Genomic DNA, 17,990 nt, shown 5'->3' with positions numbered 1-17,990 from the left:
TCGGAACAGAGTATGCTACACACAGGTAAGTAAGTTAACTTTACATTCTATAACAAGAAAGAGAAAAGGTATTCGTGGTGAAAGTAGGCGTGCTTGTTGTTTGCGTGTTAAGTGTGCTTTTAGTGTTAATGGACGTACAAGCGTTGTAATGATATGCGTGGTTGAATATGCGTGGTGAAGACATGCCTGATAAAAAAACATGGTGTGGTAATGTCATACAACCCTCTCTGTACCTGACCTATTTGACTGTACTTTTTTTCTCACTCTCTACCTGTCAACGCTTTTGTTTTCCTCAAAGTCTCTCTGTCTACTTCTACCTCATGCTCCCTTTGCCTCTCTTATTTGCCTTTTTAAACATTACCTCTCTTGCTCACCCCTAAGAGTACTTTACACCTGCCACCTTCTACATTTCCTTCTCCTATCTCTATCTTTCTAACTATGTATTACCCTCTAAAATCTACCTATTTCTCTTCTTCTCTTTCTATTCCTAGATTTTGCTCTTTCTACCGCTGCTTATCTTTCCTTCTGGTTATCCCACAATTCTTTCTTTACTTCTCTGCTTACTCCATAGCTTTCTTCATCATCTCTATCTCAAAACCCTTCTCCCTCTGCTTCACTTCCCTCACTGTACTATTCTCTTTATGTCCATGTATATCTTTTGAAGCCTGCTCGATTGTATTTCTCTTACTCTGTAGGGTCATAGGTGATGGAGCGCAGATATTGATTGATGTCTGCCCTTATCAATTCTCACCTGTGAAAGATCAGTTCATCAAATATTTCCTGATAAATACATGTTAACGGGCTACAACGAAAACATTTGAGAATACATATTGCATCGTAAAAGCATGCAAAGTGTTCTAAATGATGATGCGAAAATGTGAACCAAAGAAAAGAAATAGCATGAGAAACTATAAATGAGAAACTATACATGAACATATTTACGAGTTGTGAGAAAATAAAACATTGTTAACATAGAGAGTTGTGTGATAATAAGATTTAAATGTGCATTGCACCTGAAATTGTGTACGCATAATGAAGTTCTTGAATTTCAAAATCGTGTAAACTAAAGTGATTTTACATAGTTAAATTTGAACTTTGTAACTGCTATTCAATAACACATGTATTGAGAGTGAAATGTTAATAATATGAGTTGATAAAAGATAATGTACAAATAATGCCTTAGGAAACAAATCTTTTTTAGTAGTACCTAATAGTGAGGTGTAGTAATTGAAAGAAATTATAACGGCTATAATGGAGAGAAATGCATTTATATATTATATATATATATATATATATATATTTCAGCTGGATTTTCATAAAGGCCTCAAATGCTTCTCTTGTCCTGTGTTAATGTAAAATCATGCGAGGCAGGCACCTAAGCCCTATGAGAACTTTCTCTGGAGTTTCATTTCTGTATTTGCTAACAAAGGACTCACTTCTTACTAAGGAGCATATTTGATAGAAATGTAACAGTATTTTTGCAAACCCATGGAAAGGCGCCTGGGAACGGATGGACTGTAAGCAAAGTAAAGCTCCACCTATTTCAGTGGAAATGACAAAATGGGAACACAAATAAACTTAATGGAACTTAATGAAATTTGCAAAACGGATTACTTAATTCTCTCAGATTTGTGTGTTTCACTGATCACCCCACAACAGCCCACTATGAGTGACCAATGAGAACCCCATAGACTGATGAAATGGTTATGTTAAGGGGAGTAAACCTGGAACATTTGAGGTATAATTGGCCCTCGGAGGAGGAGTGGGGCTGCTAGCTATCATTTCTTTTCCTGCCTGGCATGCTGACGGACAGACTTTTGATTCATATTTTCTTTTCTATTGCCCCTTTCTATCCACATTGGTTGGAATAGACTTTATGAACTGAACTATAACTCACTGCAACCTGCAATCCTCTGCTTTGCCAGCTGGTAAAGTGTGCAGGGAAATAACCTTTCGGCTGAGAGGTTAACTCACTCCGACTGTGGCATATGGTGCTGCAGATCAGACTTGACCAGATTTAACTAAGGACGAACTTGAACTGCTTAGCTTTGCTTGGTTTGTATGAATAATAACTGAACCTCAAATTTATCCTGTTTCTCTCCACAGAGGATTTCTCGGCTGTCTATTAATGTTCTGTTTAGTGCTGTGTAGCTAGTTGTAATAATAATCTTGTTATTAAATCTAAATTTAAATGTATTTGTATTTTCTTGACTTGTATATGGAATTCGAGGCTTTAGATAAATGTTTTTCATGAGTTATCTTTATCGATTTATTCTCCTTCTTTTGATCATATTTCTTGTCACAAGGCATGTGTGTCTGTGATTCAGAAAGTGTTTAGATTTGGTTTGAGGTAACAATTATTTTATTCTAGGTCCTCATATAATAATTGTGCACGTCTTTTAGTATTCCAGTCCCTATCAGCTCAACAAAAAGATCCATCGGAGGACCATAGCTTGTAGGTATAAAGAAAAATAATGAGACTATTGAGTGACAGAGGGTTGATAATGAGATGGGCCTAGTGAGACAAAGTGGTTTATAGTGTGAACACAAATTTTTAACATGCTACGCGCTGCATCATAGGTAACTGTCTAACCAGAGAAGTACACACATATAAAGAGAAGAGGGACAAGGCAGGGAGAGAGAATTTTGTAGAAATTTACTAGACTTTTGCAAATGGAATGGTGAAAACACCCAGAGCTGCGCTTTGATTCTAACTGTTGCAGCAAGAACACCATTAGTGAAGGGGATGTGTATGTGATTAAAAGTATTCAGTATGTGAATAAATTGTACTTTAATACTATGCACTAGTCCACTAAACAAGTAACCTTTTCGGGGCCGATTACGAGTTCGGCGGGTGGCGCCGGGTCCGCCCTGCCGCCGCACCGCACAACTTGTGGTGAGGCTGCCTGCCGGATTAGGAGTTTCATCCATTCTGGTGTTTTTTGGGAGAGGTTCCCACGGTGGTGCCTTTAAAAACAGGCACCGAAATTGGAACATCAAAAACAGTTCCTGCACGTCATGAGCTAATAAGTCCATGCCGTGCTGAAACTGGTGTGCATGCACACATGGTGCATCCACACGGCGCAGAGGCACAGGGGGCCGTGTATGGCCCCCTTGGTTTCCTCTCCGCCACAGTTTCCATGGAGTAAGAACCTTCATGTAAACCCCGGTGGAGAGGAAACTCATAATATGCTTGTTTCAATCACTATTCAGAATTACACCAAAAATGTGTACTGTTAACTTACAAGTTTTTAAATTTTGTTATGTGTTACTTAAAGCTGACCCTACAGCCTTTCCTTTCACAGCTCATGTACCCCATCATGACTGTCACATAATTCACTTTACTTTATTTTCTTTGACTGCAAAGTTAGAGTGGTTTGTAAACAGCAGTCCCCATGTTCAAAATTAAGCAGCAGAAGAAAAACAGCCTAACATTTGACCTCCGTCTTTGAAGCGCAGCAAATGCGACAAGCTAAATACAGAATTTAAAGGCATCTTAATTTATTGATTTGACTTTTATGACCCATCAAAATCGTCTTGCAACCCACAGTTTGGAAAACACTGCACTGTGGAGATCCTGATACGGTTACTCTTATATCTATTTAAAAATATGTACAACTAGAGAACCAAACAACGTTTTTGCATATATGAAATTGAGATACAACAGCCATTGCTATCCCTGTTCAATGTTTTATTTTTATATGTCACTATACATATCCATGTGTTTGTTTTATAAGAATATTTTTTTCAGCCTGCTTTCCTTAAATGAAAACGGTATACATTAAAAAAAAAGTTTCACAATCTTTTTTAAGACTAGGCCCAAAAAAGTTTTAAGACTAGGCAGTGGACCATGGGACCACTTCCTACACTTTAAAATGTGTTTGCCCATATTCACAAAGGCAAAGGGATCTCTTGGCAAACCCCTTTCCATTTGCGAATAGGTTACCACCTCCTTTGAGTGGTCAGAAAAATAATAATGTTTTGCAACGTTCGGTCGCAAAACATACCATAAGTAATCAGTAGTTGGAAGGACAGCCATAAACAAGACCTTTCCAAACACCAATTCGGAATGGTTTCCTAAACTCTTTTAGCAATTCAGTAACCTGTTACCAAATCACTAAGAGGCATATCATCAAGGACCGGCGATAATTATCGCTAAGCGCACTTAGCGCTAGGATAATTATCGCCGGTTAACGTGGAATTTTATCGCTGAGATAGCGTGCTATTAGCGACGCTTATCTCAAAGGCGAAAAAATTCCAAGCTCTAACTGCCAAATGTGAGATTATCGCTGGAAATCCAGTGATAATCTCACAAAGTTTGGTGATAGCTTGATGATAGGGCAAGGCATACTTAGCCATGATATCCACCTTACATAGGATATCATGGCTAAGTCAGTCTTGAAGCAGGCATAAGGAAAGTAGCGATAACAGAGGTTATCGCTACTTTGCTTGTCGCTCTGCAGGTTAGCTTGCCCATTGATAATTGGAGAAATGTCGCTTAGCGGCATTTCTCCAGTTATGTCAGGGCAGGAACGCCCACTTTGCATCTCATTAGAGATGCAAAGCTGGGCGTTCAGTAAACAGGCGCTAATGCAAGGATTCACGCGATAGCGTGACCTTGCTGATAAGGCAATAGAATTATCGCCGCTTTTCGTCCGAAAACGGACGCAAAAGCGGCTATAATTTTATATCGCCTCCTTGATGATATGCCCCTAAATTAGTTGAATACATTCGGAAAAAAAAATTCTTACTGATCGCAAACCCTGCCATTTACCAGATCTCAGGATACACGATCAGTAATTGCATTTGTGCTTGTGACCCAGTTTTCGCTATTATTAGGCTGAAACTGCAGAAATCAAATATAAGCCTGATGACAAAGACATTAGGTAGAAAAGCTGGAGAACTACTTTGAAATGAAACAGTTTGACTTTCATTCACTACAAAAAGGAACACTTGGTAAATGTTTATAATTTACTGTTCAGTCCAAATTTTAGAAGGTTTTTTAGTTTCTATTTTTTTATAACTTCTAAAAAGTTGGAATTTACTGGTAAAATATGTCTATCTTTTCACCACTCAGGTCAATAATACTTTCATAGTTAAAGGTGATTTAGAAGTAGTTTTTAAAGTAGATATTGTTTCATTATTGTTTTAAGGTTTGTAAGAAAAAGATCGTATTATCATATTATCTCAAATTATACTAGAAATTCGCAAAAAAGGCTACTAAACTTTGTAAGGTTATAGAAGGCATTTAGCATTTTTTTAAATCTTGTCACTTGTTTCTTATGTTTTTCATAAATTGTTATAAATAACTGTTGTTGCTTTTCAAATAGTTTGGAAATACCAAGTGCAGCATTATTACATTAGTATATTACAGTTAAGCCCAGAGGTCACAATGCCTGCTGCCAGAGTCAGCAGCCGAGGAGGAAAGGCAGGCCAGGTCACAAAGCATAATTAAAGCAGTTGTTTAAAGAAAAATGAAATGCTGGTTTCCTTTCCTCTGCTCTGTTTTTAGGTCTCGCCTGGCTATCGCGTAAGCAATCGCTCAGCGAGACTCTAGTAATGGGCTCCCAAAAGTGCTCCCAAAAGCGGATTGCATGGCGAGCACGCGCACAATCACGTGCATCGTGCCGCCATGCAATCCGTTTGGCATCGTACTTCAAAGGGTCCGCTCACCCGCCTGGAATGCGCTCCCCCGCCCCCGCCAAGCACGCGCGCCACGCTCTGCCGGGCTTGTCTTGTTCGTCTTTTTAAACATTCACGTTATCATGTGCTTACAAAAGCCTGCATGTTCGAAATGGGTTTCTTTATTGTCAGAGCGAAGGGCTTTACGATGTTCTTCTTTAACATTATTTAATGCCAACAGAGCGCGTCTTTTTACATTTTTGCTTGTTTTTAGGTTGCCATGAGCACATAACTGCGCTGCACGCTAAGCTTTATATTAATAGCAGCGCACATACTTTTTGTAGTACAAGTTAGTACTTTGCTTTGTTTACTTTGCTATTATTCCAGCGGACATAATACAACTGAGCACACTGTCTGATGTCTGATGCCTGATGCTTGCGGATGTCTGATGCCTGATGCTTGTGGATGTCTTATGCCTGATGTCTGATGCTTGTGGATGTCTGATGCCTGATGCTTGTGGATGTCTGATGCCTGATGTCTGATGCCTGATGTCTTATGCCTGATGTCTGATACCTGATGTCTGATTCCTGATGTCTGATGCTTGTGGATGTCTGATGCCTGATGTCTGATGCTTGATGCTTGTGGATGTCTGATGCCTGATGTCTGATGCTCAATGTTTGATGTCTGATGCCTGATGCTTGTGGATGTGTGTTGCCTGATGTCTGATGCATGATGTCTGATGCTTGTGGATGTCTGATGCTTGTGGATGTTTGATTCCTGATGTCTGATGCTTGTGGATGTCTGATGCTTGTGGCTGTCTGATGCCTGATGTCTGATACTTGTGGATGTCTGATGCATGATGTCTGACACCTGATGTCTGATGCATGATGTCTGATGCATGATGTCTGATGTCTGATGTCTGATGCTTGTGCATGTCTGATGCCTGATGTCTGATGCTTGTGGATGTCTGATGCTTGTGGCTGTCTGACACATGATGTCTGATGCATGATGCCTGATGTCTGATGTCTGATGCTTGTGGATGTCTGATTCCTGATGTCTGATGCTTGTGGATGTCTGATGCCTGATGTCTGATGCCTGGTGTTTGTGAATGTCTGATGCCGGATGTCTGATGCCTGATGTCTGATGCATGATGTCTGATGCCTGATGTCTGATGCCTGATGTCTGATGCTTGTGGATGTCTGATACCTGATGTCTGATGCATGATGTCTGATGCCTGATGTCTGATGTCTGATGCTTGTGGATGTCTGATGCCTGATGTCTGATGCTTGTGGATGTCTGATACCTGATGTTTGTGAATGTCTGATGCGGGATGTCTGATGCCTGATGTCTGATGCATGATGTCTGATGCCTGATGTCTGATGCCTGATGTCTGATGCTTGTGGATGTCTGATGCTTGTGGATGTCTGGTGCCTGATGTCTGATGCCTGATGCCTGATGTCTGATTCCTGATGTCTGATGTCTGATTCCTGATGTCTGATGCTTGTGGATGTCTGATGCCTGATGACTGATGCTTGATGCTTGTGGATGTCTGATGCCTGATGCTTGTGGATGTGTGTTGCCTGATGTCTGATGCATGATGTCTGATACCTGATGTCTGATGCTTATGGATGTCTGATGCCTGATGTCTGATGCTTGATGCTTGTGGAAGTCTGATGCCTGATGTCTGATGCCCGACGTTTGATGTCTGATGCCTGATGCTTGTGGATGTGTGTTGCCTGATGTCTGATGCTTGTGGATGTCTGATGCTTGTGGCTGTCTGATGCCTGATGTCTGATACTTGTGGATGTCTGATGCATGATGTCTGACACCTGATGTCTGATGCATGATGTCTGATGCGTGATGTCTGATGTCTGATGCTTGTGCATGTCTGATGCTTGATGTCTGATGCTTGTGGATGTCTGATGCCTGATGGCTGATGCCTGATGTTTGTGAATGTCTGATGCCGGATGTCTGATGCATGATGTTGGATGCCTGATGTCTGATGCCTGATGCCTGATGTCTGATGCTTGTGGATGTCTGGTGCCTGATGCCTGATGCCTGATGTCTGATGCCTGATGTCTGATGTCTGATTCCTGATGTCTGATTCCTGATGTCTGATGCTTGTGGATGTCTGATGCCTGATGTCTGATGCTTGAGGCTTGTGGATGTCTGATGCCTGATGCTTGTGGATGTCTGATGCCTGATGCCTGATGTCTGATGTCTGATGCTTGTGGATGTCTGATGCTTGTGGATGTCTGGTGCCTGATGCCTGATGCCTGATGTCTGATGCCTGATGTCTGATGTCTGATTCCTGATGTCTGATTCTTGTGGATGTCTGATGCCTGATGACTGATGTCTGATGCTTGTGGATGTCTGATGCCTGATGTCTGATGCCTGATGTCTGATGCCTGATGCCTGATGTCTGATGCTTGTGGATGTCTGATGCTTGTGGATGTCTGGTGCCTGATGCCTGATGCCTGATGTCTGATGCCTGATGTCTGATGTCTGATTCCTGATGTCTGATTCCTGATGTCTGATTCTTGTGGATGTCTGATGCCTGATGACTGATGTCTGATGCTTGTGGATGTCTGATGCCTGATGTCTCATGACTGATGTCTGATGCCTGATGCTTGTGGATATCTAATGCCTGATGTATGATGCCTGATGCTTGTGGATGTCTGATGCCTGATGTCTGATGCTTGTGGATGTCTGTTGTCTGATGCTTGTGGATGTCTGATGCCTGATGTCTGATGCTTGTGGATGCCTGATGCCTGATGTCTGATGCTTGTGGATGTCTGTTGCCTGATGCTTGTGGATGCCAGATGCCTGATGCTTGTGGATGCCTGATGCCTGATGCTTGTGGATGCCTGATGCCTGATGCTTGTGGATGTCTGATGCCTGATGCTTGTGGATGTCTGGTGCCTGATGCCTGATGCCTGATGCCTGATGTCTGATGCCTGATGTCTGATGTCTGATTCCTGATGTCTGATTCCTGATGTCTGATTCTTGTGGATGTCTGATGCCTGATGACTGATGTCTGATGCTTGTGGATGTCTGATGCCTGATGTCTCATGACTGATGTCTGATGCCTGATGCTTGTGGATATCTAATGCCTGATGTATGATGCCTGATGCTTGTGGATGTCTGATGCCTGATGTCTGATGCTTGTGGATGTCTGTTGTCTGATGCTTGTGGATGTCTGATGCCTGATGTCTGATGCTTGTGGATGCCTGATGCCTGATGTCTGATGCTTGTGGATGTATGTTGCCTGATGCTTGTGGATGCCAGATGCCTGATGCTTGTGGATGCCTGATGCCTGATGCTTGTGGATGCCTGATGCCTGATGCTTGTGGATGTCTGATGCCTGATGCTTGTGGATGTCTGATGCCTGATGTCTGATATCTGATGCCTGATGTTTGATGTCTGATGCCTGATGCTTGTGGATGTATGTTGCCTGATGTCTGATGCATGATGTCTGATGCCTGATGCTTGTGGATGTCTGATGCATGATGTCTGATGCATGATGTCTTATGGCTGATGTCTGGTGCCTGATGTCTGATGCATGATGTCTGATGCCTGATGTCTTATGCCTGATACCTGATGTCTGGTTCCTGATATCTGATACTTGTGGACGTCTGATGCCTGATGTCTGATGCTTGATGCTTGTGGATGTCTGATGCCCGATGTTTGATGTCTGATGCCTGATGCTTGTGGATGTGTGTTGCCTGATGTCTGATGCATGATGTCTGATGCTTGTGGATGTCTGATGCTTGTGGATGTTTGATGCCTGATGTCTGATTCTTGTGGACGTCTCATGCATGATGTCTGATGCCTGATGCATCATGTCTGATGCCTGATGTCTGATGCCTGATGTTTGTGGATGTCTAATGCCTGATGTCTGATGCTTGTGGATGTCTGATGCCTGATGTCTGGTGCCTGGTGCCTGATGTTTGTGGATGTCTGATGCCTGATGTCTGATGCATGATGTCTGATGCCTGATGTCTAATGTCTGATGCTTGTAGATGTCTGATACTTGTGGATGTCTGATGCCTGATGTCTGATGCCTGATGTCTGATGTGTGATACCTGATGTCTGATTCCTGATGTCTGATGCTTGTGGATGCCTGATGTTTGATGCTTGTGGATGTCTGATGTCCGATGTCTGATGCTTGTGGATGTCTGATGTCTGATTCCTGAGGCCTGATGTCTGATGCTTGTGGATGTCTGATGCCTGATGACTGATGTCTGATTCTTGTGGATGTCTGATGCCTGATGTCTCATGACTGATGTCTGATGCCTGATACTTGTGGATGTCTTATGCCTGATGTCTGATGCTTGTGGATGTCTGATGCCTGATGCTTGTGAATAAATTAAAGGCATTGTCATTTACAATACCATTTACAATACCAATAGCTCCAAAACTCGCAGTTGCGAGAACTATTGCATTGCAAATGCTTGTTCTAGCTTACAGTGACAAGCAGAAAGGAGATATTTAAGGCAAAATTTTTATTGTTGCACTATAGAAAACTTAGAATCTTTCTGAATGTGTTTATACATTTCGAGCTATTGCTGTTTTTTTAAAACTGACTTATATTCCTGATTCTTATCTTTTTGCAACAAACAGGTTTTTTGATGTGTTTATTTTTTCACTAGAGATACTATTTTTATTCTCCATATTTGCAAACATGTACACTTTTTCACATGAACGAGCTACACACGAAGGATTTAAGTGGTTTGAGGTAAAGGTGATGGTGTGACCAGGCATTAACTGGGATGATAAGGATATTGCAAGTCACTTCGGAGTTCCAAAAATGTATAAAGGAACTCGGCCTTCAGCTTCGCTCCTCTACATCAGAGTTCTCAGGGGGGCGCAAACTCCACTCTAATCTTACATTTGTTCCCTGCATCACATGTCTTCTTGGAGTACTCCGGTATGGTTGGAGGGGAAATCGATGGGGCACGACTTGCCCATGCGTTTGTCATGTTAACCGTCCCAGGAGGGGGTTAATTCATAGAGCTGAAATGCTTCAGCTGCAGTGAGAGGCAGGAAGTCTCCTCTGCTAAAACTGAAAGCAAACCAACAGACAGTCCTGTTCCTTCGCATTCGATATCAGCAGAGGAGACACCTTGCCTCCCACTGCAGCTGAAATGACTGTCTGTTCCTTTGCTTTCAGTTTAAGCACAAGAGACCTCCTGCCTCTGAAGCGTTTCAGCTCTATGAATTAATACCCTTCTGGGAGGGTTAACTCTTCCCAGAAAGGAGACTTAGGGCCCCATTAGTATGGCGGGCGGACTTTTTCCGCCCGCCATACCCTCGGGAAACAGGACCGCCCGCTGAGGGTGCGGCGGTCCCACACTCCCGATTAGTATGCGCCCGCCACACTGTCGGGCGCATGGCGCATCTGCAACATTGCGGCGGGCGGTGCAGAGAGCACCGCTTGCCGTAATGCCACAAAGGCAGCCTGTGCCTTTCAATGCACAACGTGACAGGCACCGTGCGGTGCCTGCCACGTTGTACATTGAAATGCAGGGGGGTACCATAGGTACCCCGCATGTGCAAACCCCACCCCCCAGAATCCCTGGGGGCCCACTACGGTCCCCCAATTGCAAAAACTGCCTGCCTTTCCGTGGCGGCAACGAAAGGCATGTCGCCGCTTACATGCTAATATGGATGGTGGTGTCTCCCAGACACCGCCACCATGTTAGCAGCTTTTCTGCCCGGTCGACTCTTCGGCCGGGTGGAAAACCTGCGGACGGTCTTTCTGTCCGCCGGGGTACCCCCGCCATGGTAATGTGGCGGGGGAAATTCTAAGCGGGCAGAGGTTTTTAGCGGGTGGATCGCCACCACCATAGTCATGGATCATTCAGGCAGCCCTAGCACACAAATAAAAGTTATTTTTATTTATATTTGCTGTTCAAAGTATGCACTGACAAGTGCTGACAATACAGATTTAGGTGACTGCTTATTTTTGTACCGCCTGGTGCATCAAAATAATGAGCTGGCAACCCTAATCACAAGACTGGGAGTTTGTTGCAGGATCAGCACATTATTTATTTCCTCCACCCTGATCCCTGGTTGCTGCCATAATAGTAATAGTTTAACACATTTGAAACCCTACGCTGCCCTCAATAACATGCTGAGTTACTTCAAGTGTCTGAATTAATGCACCTTGCATTCAGACAACTTGCTCTTCATTCTCACCCTTCACTTTCACGATCACCATGCACTCACAACGATCACAATGCACTCACACTGATCCCAATGCACTCACACCATTCACCCACTTACCCTACACTCACAGTGATCACTCTGCACTCACAATGCACTTGCGCTGTTCACCCTGTACCTCACCATGCTGTCACACGAGCACACTACTCAACCTGCACTCATGTGACACTTCACTCACCTGTCCCCCTCACTTCTCAATCTGCAATCTCACTCAAATAAGCCCACCACTAACCATACATTCATTCGTCCCACTCTGCACTTACATCCGCACACAAATTCATATGGTCACCTCACTCACCCTGCAGTCACTCCTCTTACCGTACTCTCACACTGTTGCATGGCTCACAGGGCACTCACATGGGCACTCCTCCCACCCACACAGCGCAGAGGTTTAATGTGCCTGCTACAAAGAGCGTGTAACATGCAGATCACTGAACTGAGTGTGAGTAAACATTGAGTAGCGCTATAAAAAAAAATGAAATGTTTACCAGAAAGGTGTTATAGAGAGATGAGGTGCATCGTAGGTGAGTGGTAGTGAAGAAATTCATGGAGAAGGAGGAAATGGGGAGGGGCACAAAAAAGACTGTTGCACTGTGTGCGACAAGTGCTAGGGCCAGCCCTGGCTTGGGAGTGTTCGCCCCCACCCGAAGTTCGGGTCTAGTTGTGCTCCTGTACACAAGTATGGGCATGTCGTGCCCCATCAAGGTTTTTGTCCTAAGTTACAAAAGGACACATTTAAATGCACTGCAATCCAGCCTTCCAGGGGGCCCCTTGGTAGAGACAGCTCTGTTTTTGCCCTGATGGCCTGGAATAATTCCTAAACAGATTCTTGAAGATACCGTTTTGTTTCATTTTTTTTTATGTGATTGATGTGAGGGAGTCTATTACTATTTGCAGAGAAATGTGTTTGTTTCATGCAACAACCATAAAAAAGTTTTTTTTAGATTCAAGTGGGTCCTCACATATGAGAAATTGGAGGATATCACAGATATTATTCGCTGTAAAATTAGTGGGCTGCTGCTTTGTTACAACAGTGAAAACACATCACTATCTCTGAATATTAGATGTAAATGCTTTTAGAATTTCGACTATAATGCCTGTGCACCGTTAGTTGCCTGGCTAAAGAGGGTATGGCAGAGCTGAAAGTAAATCATTTAAACTCAAAGCTGTACTGAACAGGGGCCCCCAAAATAGTTTTGGCCTAGGGCACCCAAAATTCTGAACATGTCAGACATCATTGCTCTGAAGTAAACTAGACAACATCATTAATTTATTATTAGTTCTATGTTTTTTTAAACATAAGCCCGACGTGTTCTAAACCCCCACTGCTTCAGGCAACTAATCGTACCACTAAGGAATTCTCAATTTGGTGTTCATTCAGCGCCCTCTCTGTGGACTTTCAACTTTGTCTTCGGATTCATAACTGGTTGGTGGGCAATTATCCCATTATAATGCTGCCTAAAACATTTGTTAATGATTTCTAGAGAAGAGTTGTTTCTCGTGTACCAGCTCTGAGCTAGGGAGTGCTCGAAAAATCTGACAACACTGTCTCCCTTAAAGTCCCTGTTTTGGCTGAAAAGGTCTGCAGAATATTCAGCTTTGAGAGAAACTGCTATTAAAACTCTCTTGCCTTTCAGCTCGTCCTATTTATGTGAAATTGGGTTCTCAGCACTTGCGGTATTCATGACGGAGGGGATCATTAGGATGGCGGAAGGACTACCACCAACGGGCCGGCGGTGGCAGTCCTTCCGCCATCACCAAGCATATTACCCACCGCCCAATTAGGATGGCGGTGGGTACCGCGGCGGACACAAAGTCCGATTGCCCGGTGGACGGTGCAGGGCCACTAAAATGGTGGCGGTGCCTAGCAGGCACTGTCCACCAAATTAGGATGGAGTTAGAAAAAGGCCTTTCCATGGCGACGATGCCGCCATGGAAAGACTGGCGTGGATTGGGTTTTGGGGCCCGTTACGGGCCCCCATTTTTTGGGGGAGTGTTGCTGCACTGGGGGGGGGGGGGGTACCCATTGTACTCCCCTGCATTTCCCTGCACTGAGTGGCAGGCACCGCAGTGCAGGGAAATGCAGTGCATGCCAATTTGGCATTGCTGACGATGCTGCATCCAGCAACACCGTCCGCAATGTTGAGGGCCCGGGATGTGCCCGCCAGTATGGCGGGTGCATCCTAATATGTTTGGTGGGACCGCCGCACGTCTGGCGGTCAGTCCCAGCACCGCACTGATGGCGGTCGGACTGATGTCCGCCTGCCATCGTAGCAGTGTTTGGGACCACCTGCCAGACATGTGGCGGTCCCACCACTGCGATTAGGATGCGCCCGATACTGGCGGGTGCATCCAGGGCTTTTAACATTGCGGGCGCCTCAATGTTAAAAGTACTTGCACTGCATTTCCCTGCACTACGTGGCAGGCACCATGCGGTGCCTGCCACTTGGTGCATGGAAATGAAGTGGGGTACACTGTCCCCGAACAAGGGGGGCCTGCAACAGGCCCCCAAAGCCAATCCCCACCAGCCTTTCCATGGCTGGTGGTGGGTAATACGCTTGGTGATGGCGGAAGGACCGCCGGCCCAGCGGTGGTGGTCCATCCACCATCATAATGACCCCCTAAGTACCGTTCAAGACTGGATGTGGAGCACAACCTGAGGATGGCAGTAGCAAAATTCCATCCACAGATTGACCGTCTCTGTGGCGAAAAACAGGCACATCCGTCACATTTATGTTGATGGTGTTATTATCAATCTATGCCATGTCTAAAACAAAGCATCCTACTAAAAACCATTTGCGCACATTTTATCTTGGAAAATGGTGTTTTGAGCTGTGTAATAAGCCTCTGTCATTTCACCACACCCACTCACAAACCTGCAGTTTACTAAACACTCTTATTGTGTTGAACATTATTTGCTGGATATGGCCCAGGATATGCGCGTGGCGGTCGATTATGTAGTATACCAGATTCCAGAAATTTCTGTCAGGTGGTGGGGGGGGCCAACTTCTAAAAGAATCCAGCTGGGGGGGCTCAACCTACAAAAGTTTGAAGACCTCTGCTCTACATGGTGATGGAACTTCTTGGTAATTTGTAATTATAATGTACCACAGTGGGTACTTTTCCAGTAGATAGAAATTAGATAGGACGCTTATAAAATCCATCCTATTTAAAGCTCCTCAATGACTTATAATGTGATTTGCTGAGAAATGGTAAACATAGCTACATTTAAATCTGCCAAATAGCCCCATGTAATCTATGAGACCTTCAGAAACGGGGCTAACAGAACTGTGCATGCTTGGATTTTTGAGTCCAAGAATGGAATTTGCTTGACTGAATGGCTTATTGACTGAAGAGGAATTAGCATTTATTTAGACCACAAATCGCTATTAGTGTAGCATTGCAATGCCTTTTGGATGATCTAGTTATGATTTTCCAAATATTCCCATTTCAAATCGAAGTCAGATTTGGCTTTTTTGAGATTTGTGGTCAGTAGGGTGAGAAAGTCAGTTGTAATAAGGTGTGAGCTTTTGGTGGAGGAGACTTGTGGGCTGCACCAGCTTGCTTACATATTTCTTTGGTTTGTACAGGTGTCCTTGCACAGTAAATGTGTGTGGTTAGTAGGTGATCGCAGAAAGGACTTTTGGATGCCTTAATAGACAATTGCATAATTGGGCTATGTTGAGTCTATCATGAGAGTTCTGTTTTAACGTGCTGTTGTAAGGTGGTGTGTAATATGTCTTGGGAGGTGGTGCTTTGTTAACTGATATCAATCTTTTCAGCATCTTATGCCCCATTAAATCATGCAAAAGCACATACTCAGGACTACCAGGTGTGAAACCCTAAATTTCCTCTGCTTCTTCTTTTAGAAACTACCGGCTGTTCCGCTACACAGCGTATCGGCAACTGACAAGGTGGTGCTGGGGGATGCTGGGAAAAAAAATCCGTAAGGAGCTGCCGGCCTGTGCCATAACCGCCATCCGCACAACTTTCCCTTCTGGTTTTTCACACTTGTAGATTAATTTTGATACATTTTTGTATTCATATTTTGGTACAGTTTACAAAAATCAATAAAAAGTCATTTATCTAAGTTGCACTAATCTCCAGTTTCTCTCAAAAATCCTTTATTGCAAATTAGTTTGATAACATGGTTGTGTAAGAGTTAAGAGCAGTATTGGTGAGTTGGGACTCTAGTGATTAATTTAATTAGCATTTTATACCTTCCACCCTGTGAGACTGCTCTGACAATGCCTTGGCACAATGTTATATGTTCCTTATTTATTATGCCTTGAGTGGTGGGATTCAAGAGTGAGCCAGTAATATTCTGGCTGGCAGGGGTAGACCATGCTTGGGTCACTTGCTGAATAAATCTCTATTTTCTACAAGTTGGAGTCCTGTGGTTAAAACATAATTTTTGCAGCGAGTTACAGCCAGCACAGCATCCAGCAATCCAGGAGGTGGTTTTAACTTGGTATAACCAACTAAGTCTACTCGTTTTCAGTGTGTTCCTTGCTCTTTACTTAGTTTAAGGTGACTCTACGCATAAAAAGGAAGTGCCTATATAGACACAGATACACTGCCATCTGTGTTCAAAGCCGATGAGTGCATGATGTAGCTGAACTGACCACATCCCATGGATCTCAGACCACCAACAGCAAACCCACGATCATCCGCACAGAGCATAACACAGCTCAACTAGCTACGGCCAATGGTGCTCACACCACTGCGACTGTGAACTCACAGGCAGCAACCAATCGACATCACCAATTTATTATTTATTTTATACTTAAAAGCTACTGTTACTCACTGTATCATCCCCAGCCTGCTCTCCTCTGACTCCTCCACTATTAGATTGTTAGGTTTACAACACAGAAAGACCATTACAGACCAGTTTATACATTAGCTCTGTACTTTTGTAATGCTATTGCTGAAAAATAATGCTTGGCGTAGGATAGTTATATTGCACCGTAATTAAACTGAATATCACAATCAAATACATTTGGTTTGGAGTATAGAGGTTTACACACAGTGCATTCCACATGAAATCTTCAACTATAATCCCACCACTAATATTCTTGATTTAGCCAGACAACCCACCAGTGGAATGAGAAAAGTGGGTGAACATGTTTGAACAAAACAATTTAGAATGCATGGATGGTCTAGACTTTTAGCTCAACAAAAAGAAAACATTTTTGCTTAATGAACTTGGAAAAGAAATATTGGGTGAATTCAAATACCGACAAACGGCTTTGAAACAAGATGTCCAACCACTTCTGGATGCTACAAAAGAGATGAAGAAGAGATTAGAAATAAGACATCAACCTAGTCATGATCTCAAAGTTGGAAAAACTTAAGTTGAGTTTGTTGCCAGGTTACATGGACTGTCGATAAAATGTCAGCTTGGGGTTATGCAGAAGAATTGATTAATGACCAATTAATAGTTCAGTGTAGAAGCAAGAACATGCAGGATCAATTAAGGGAAGCAAAATATCCCACGCTGAAAGATGCTGTAGAGACAGCGAAGTTAGTCGAGCAATCAGAATATTGCATGAAGGAGAAAATGTATGAGGTTTGGGGAAATCTAGCATGTGAAGATAAGAGCAAAGGGGTTGTAAATAAGAGTGAAGGCAAAGTGTTTCTTCTAGGAACAGTGGCAATCCCAGAAAGACCATAACTACTTCACATCTTACAATAAGGATGTGTGGTACGTGTGGCAGTATTTACCAACCCTCAGACTCAAACAGCTGTTACACTTAGAGCAGGCAAAGAAGGAAATGTGGATTGAAAGGTAATTTTGTGCAAATGTGTAGAGAGAACAATAGGGGTAAGGTTGCTGGTGTATGAAGATGATACTCTTCTTGGATCCTTGAGATTAGATAGAATTCTGTGTGTGGGTAATAACACTGAAGATTAGGGCAGGAAATGCAGGCCGAAAGCTGAATTTAAGATCAGAGGAAAGATGGTAGATTCTGGTGCAGAATACACACTTAGGGGCCGATTCCGATTCCGTCCGTAAAACGTACCGACCGACACGGACCGGGAACGGAGAGCGACCAACACGGACCGGCGACGTACGACCCGTGCAGTACGATGCAACGCGTGTGAATTACAACTGACACGTACGGAATACAAGCCGTATG

The 17,990-nt window shown here is 43.5% G+C and overlaps 1 protein-coding gene across 1 annotated transcript in view; it reads left to right on the top strand.

Annotated features, from left to right (window-relative positions):
- Positions 1 to 15,932, top strand: part of LOC146809749 (uncharacterized) — a 53,582-nt gene extending 37,650 nt beyond the window's left edge. The window contains exon 3 of the mRNA XM_085614378.1: positions 15,720 to 15,932. Coding sequence (XP_085470504.1) covers positions 15,720 to 15,867 — 148 coding nt within the window. The 3' untranslated portion in view covers positions 15,868 to 15,932. The remainder of the gene's footprint in view (positions 1 to 15,719) is intronic.
- The last annotated feature ends 2,058 nt before the right edge of the window (positions 15,933 to 17,990 follow it).

The sequence above is a fragment of the Triturus cristatus genome, chromosome 7, assembly GCF_964204655.1.
Source record: "Triturus cristatus chromosome 7, aTriCri1.1, whole genome shotgun sequence".
Taxonomy (NCBI): Eukaryota; Metazoa; Chordata; class Amphibia; order Caudata; family Salamandridae; genus Triturus; species Triturus cristatus.
Note: the sequence above shows the minus strand (reverse complement) of the source record. Positions and strands in the feature narration are given on the sequence as shown.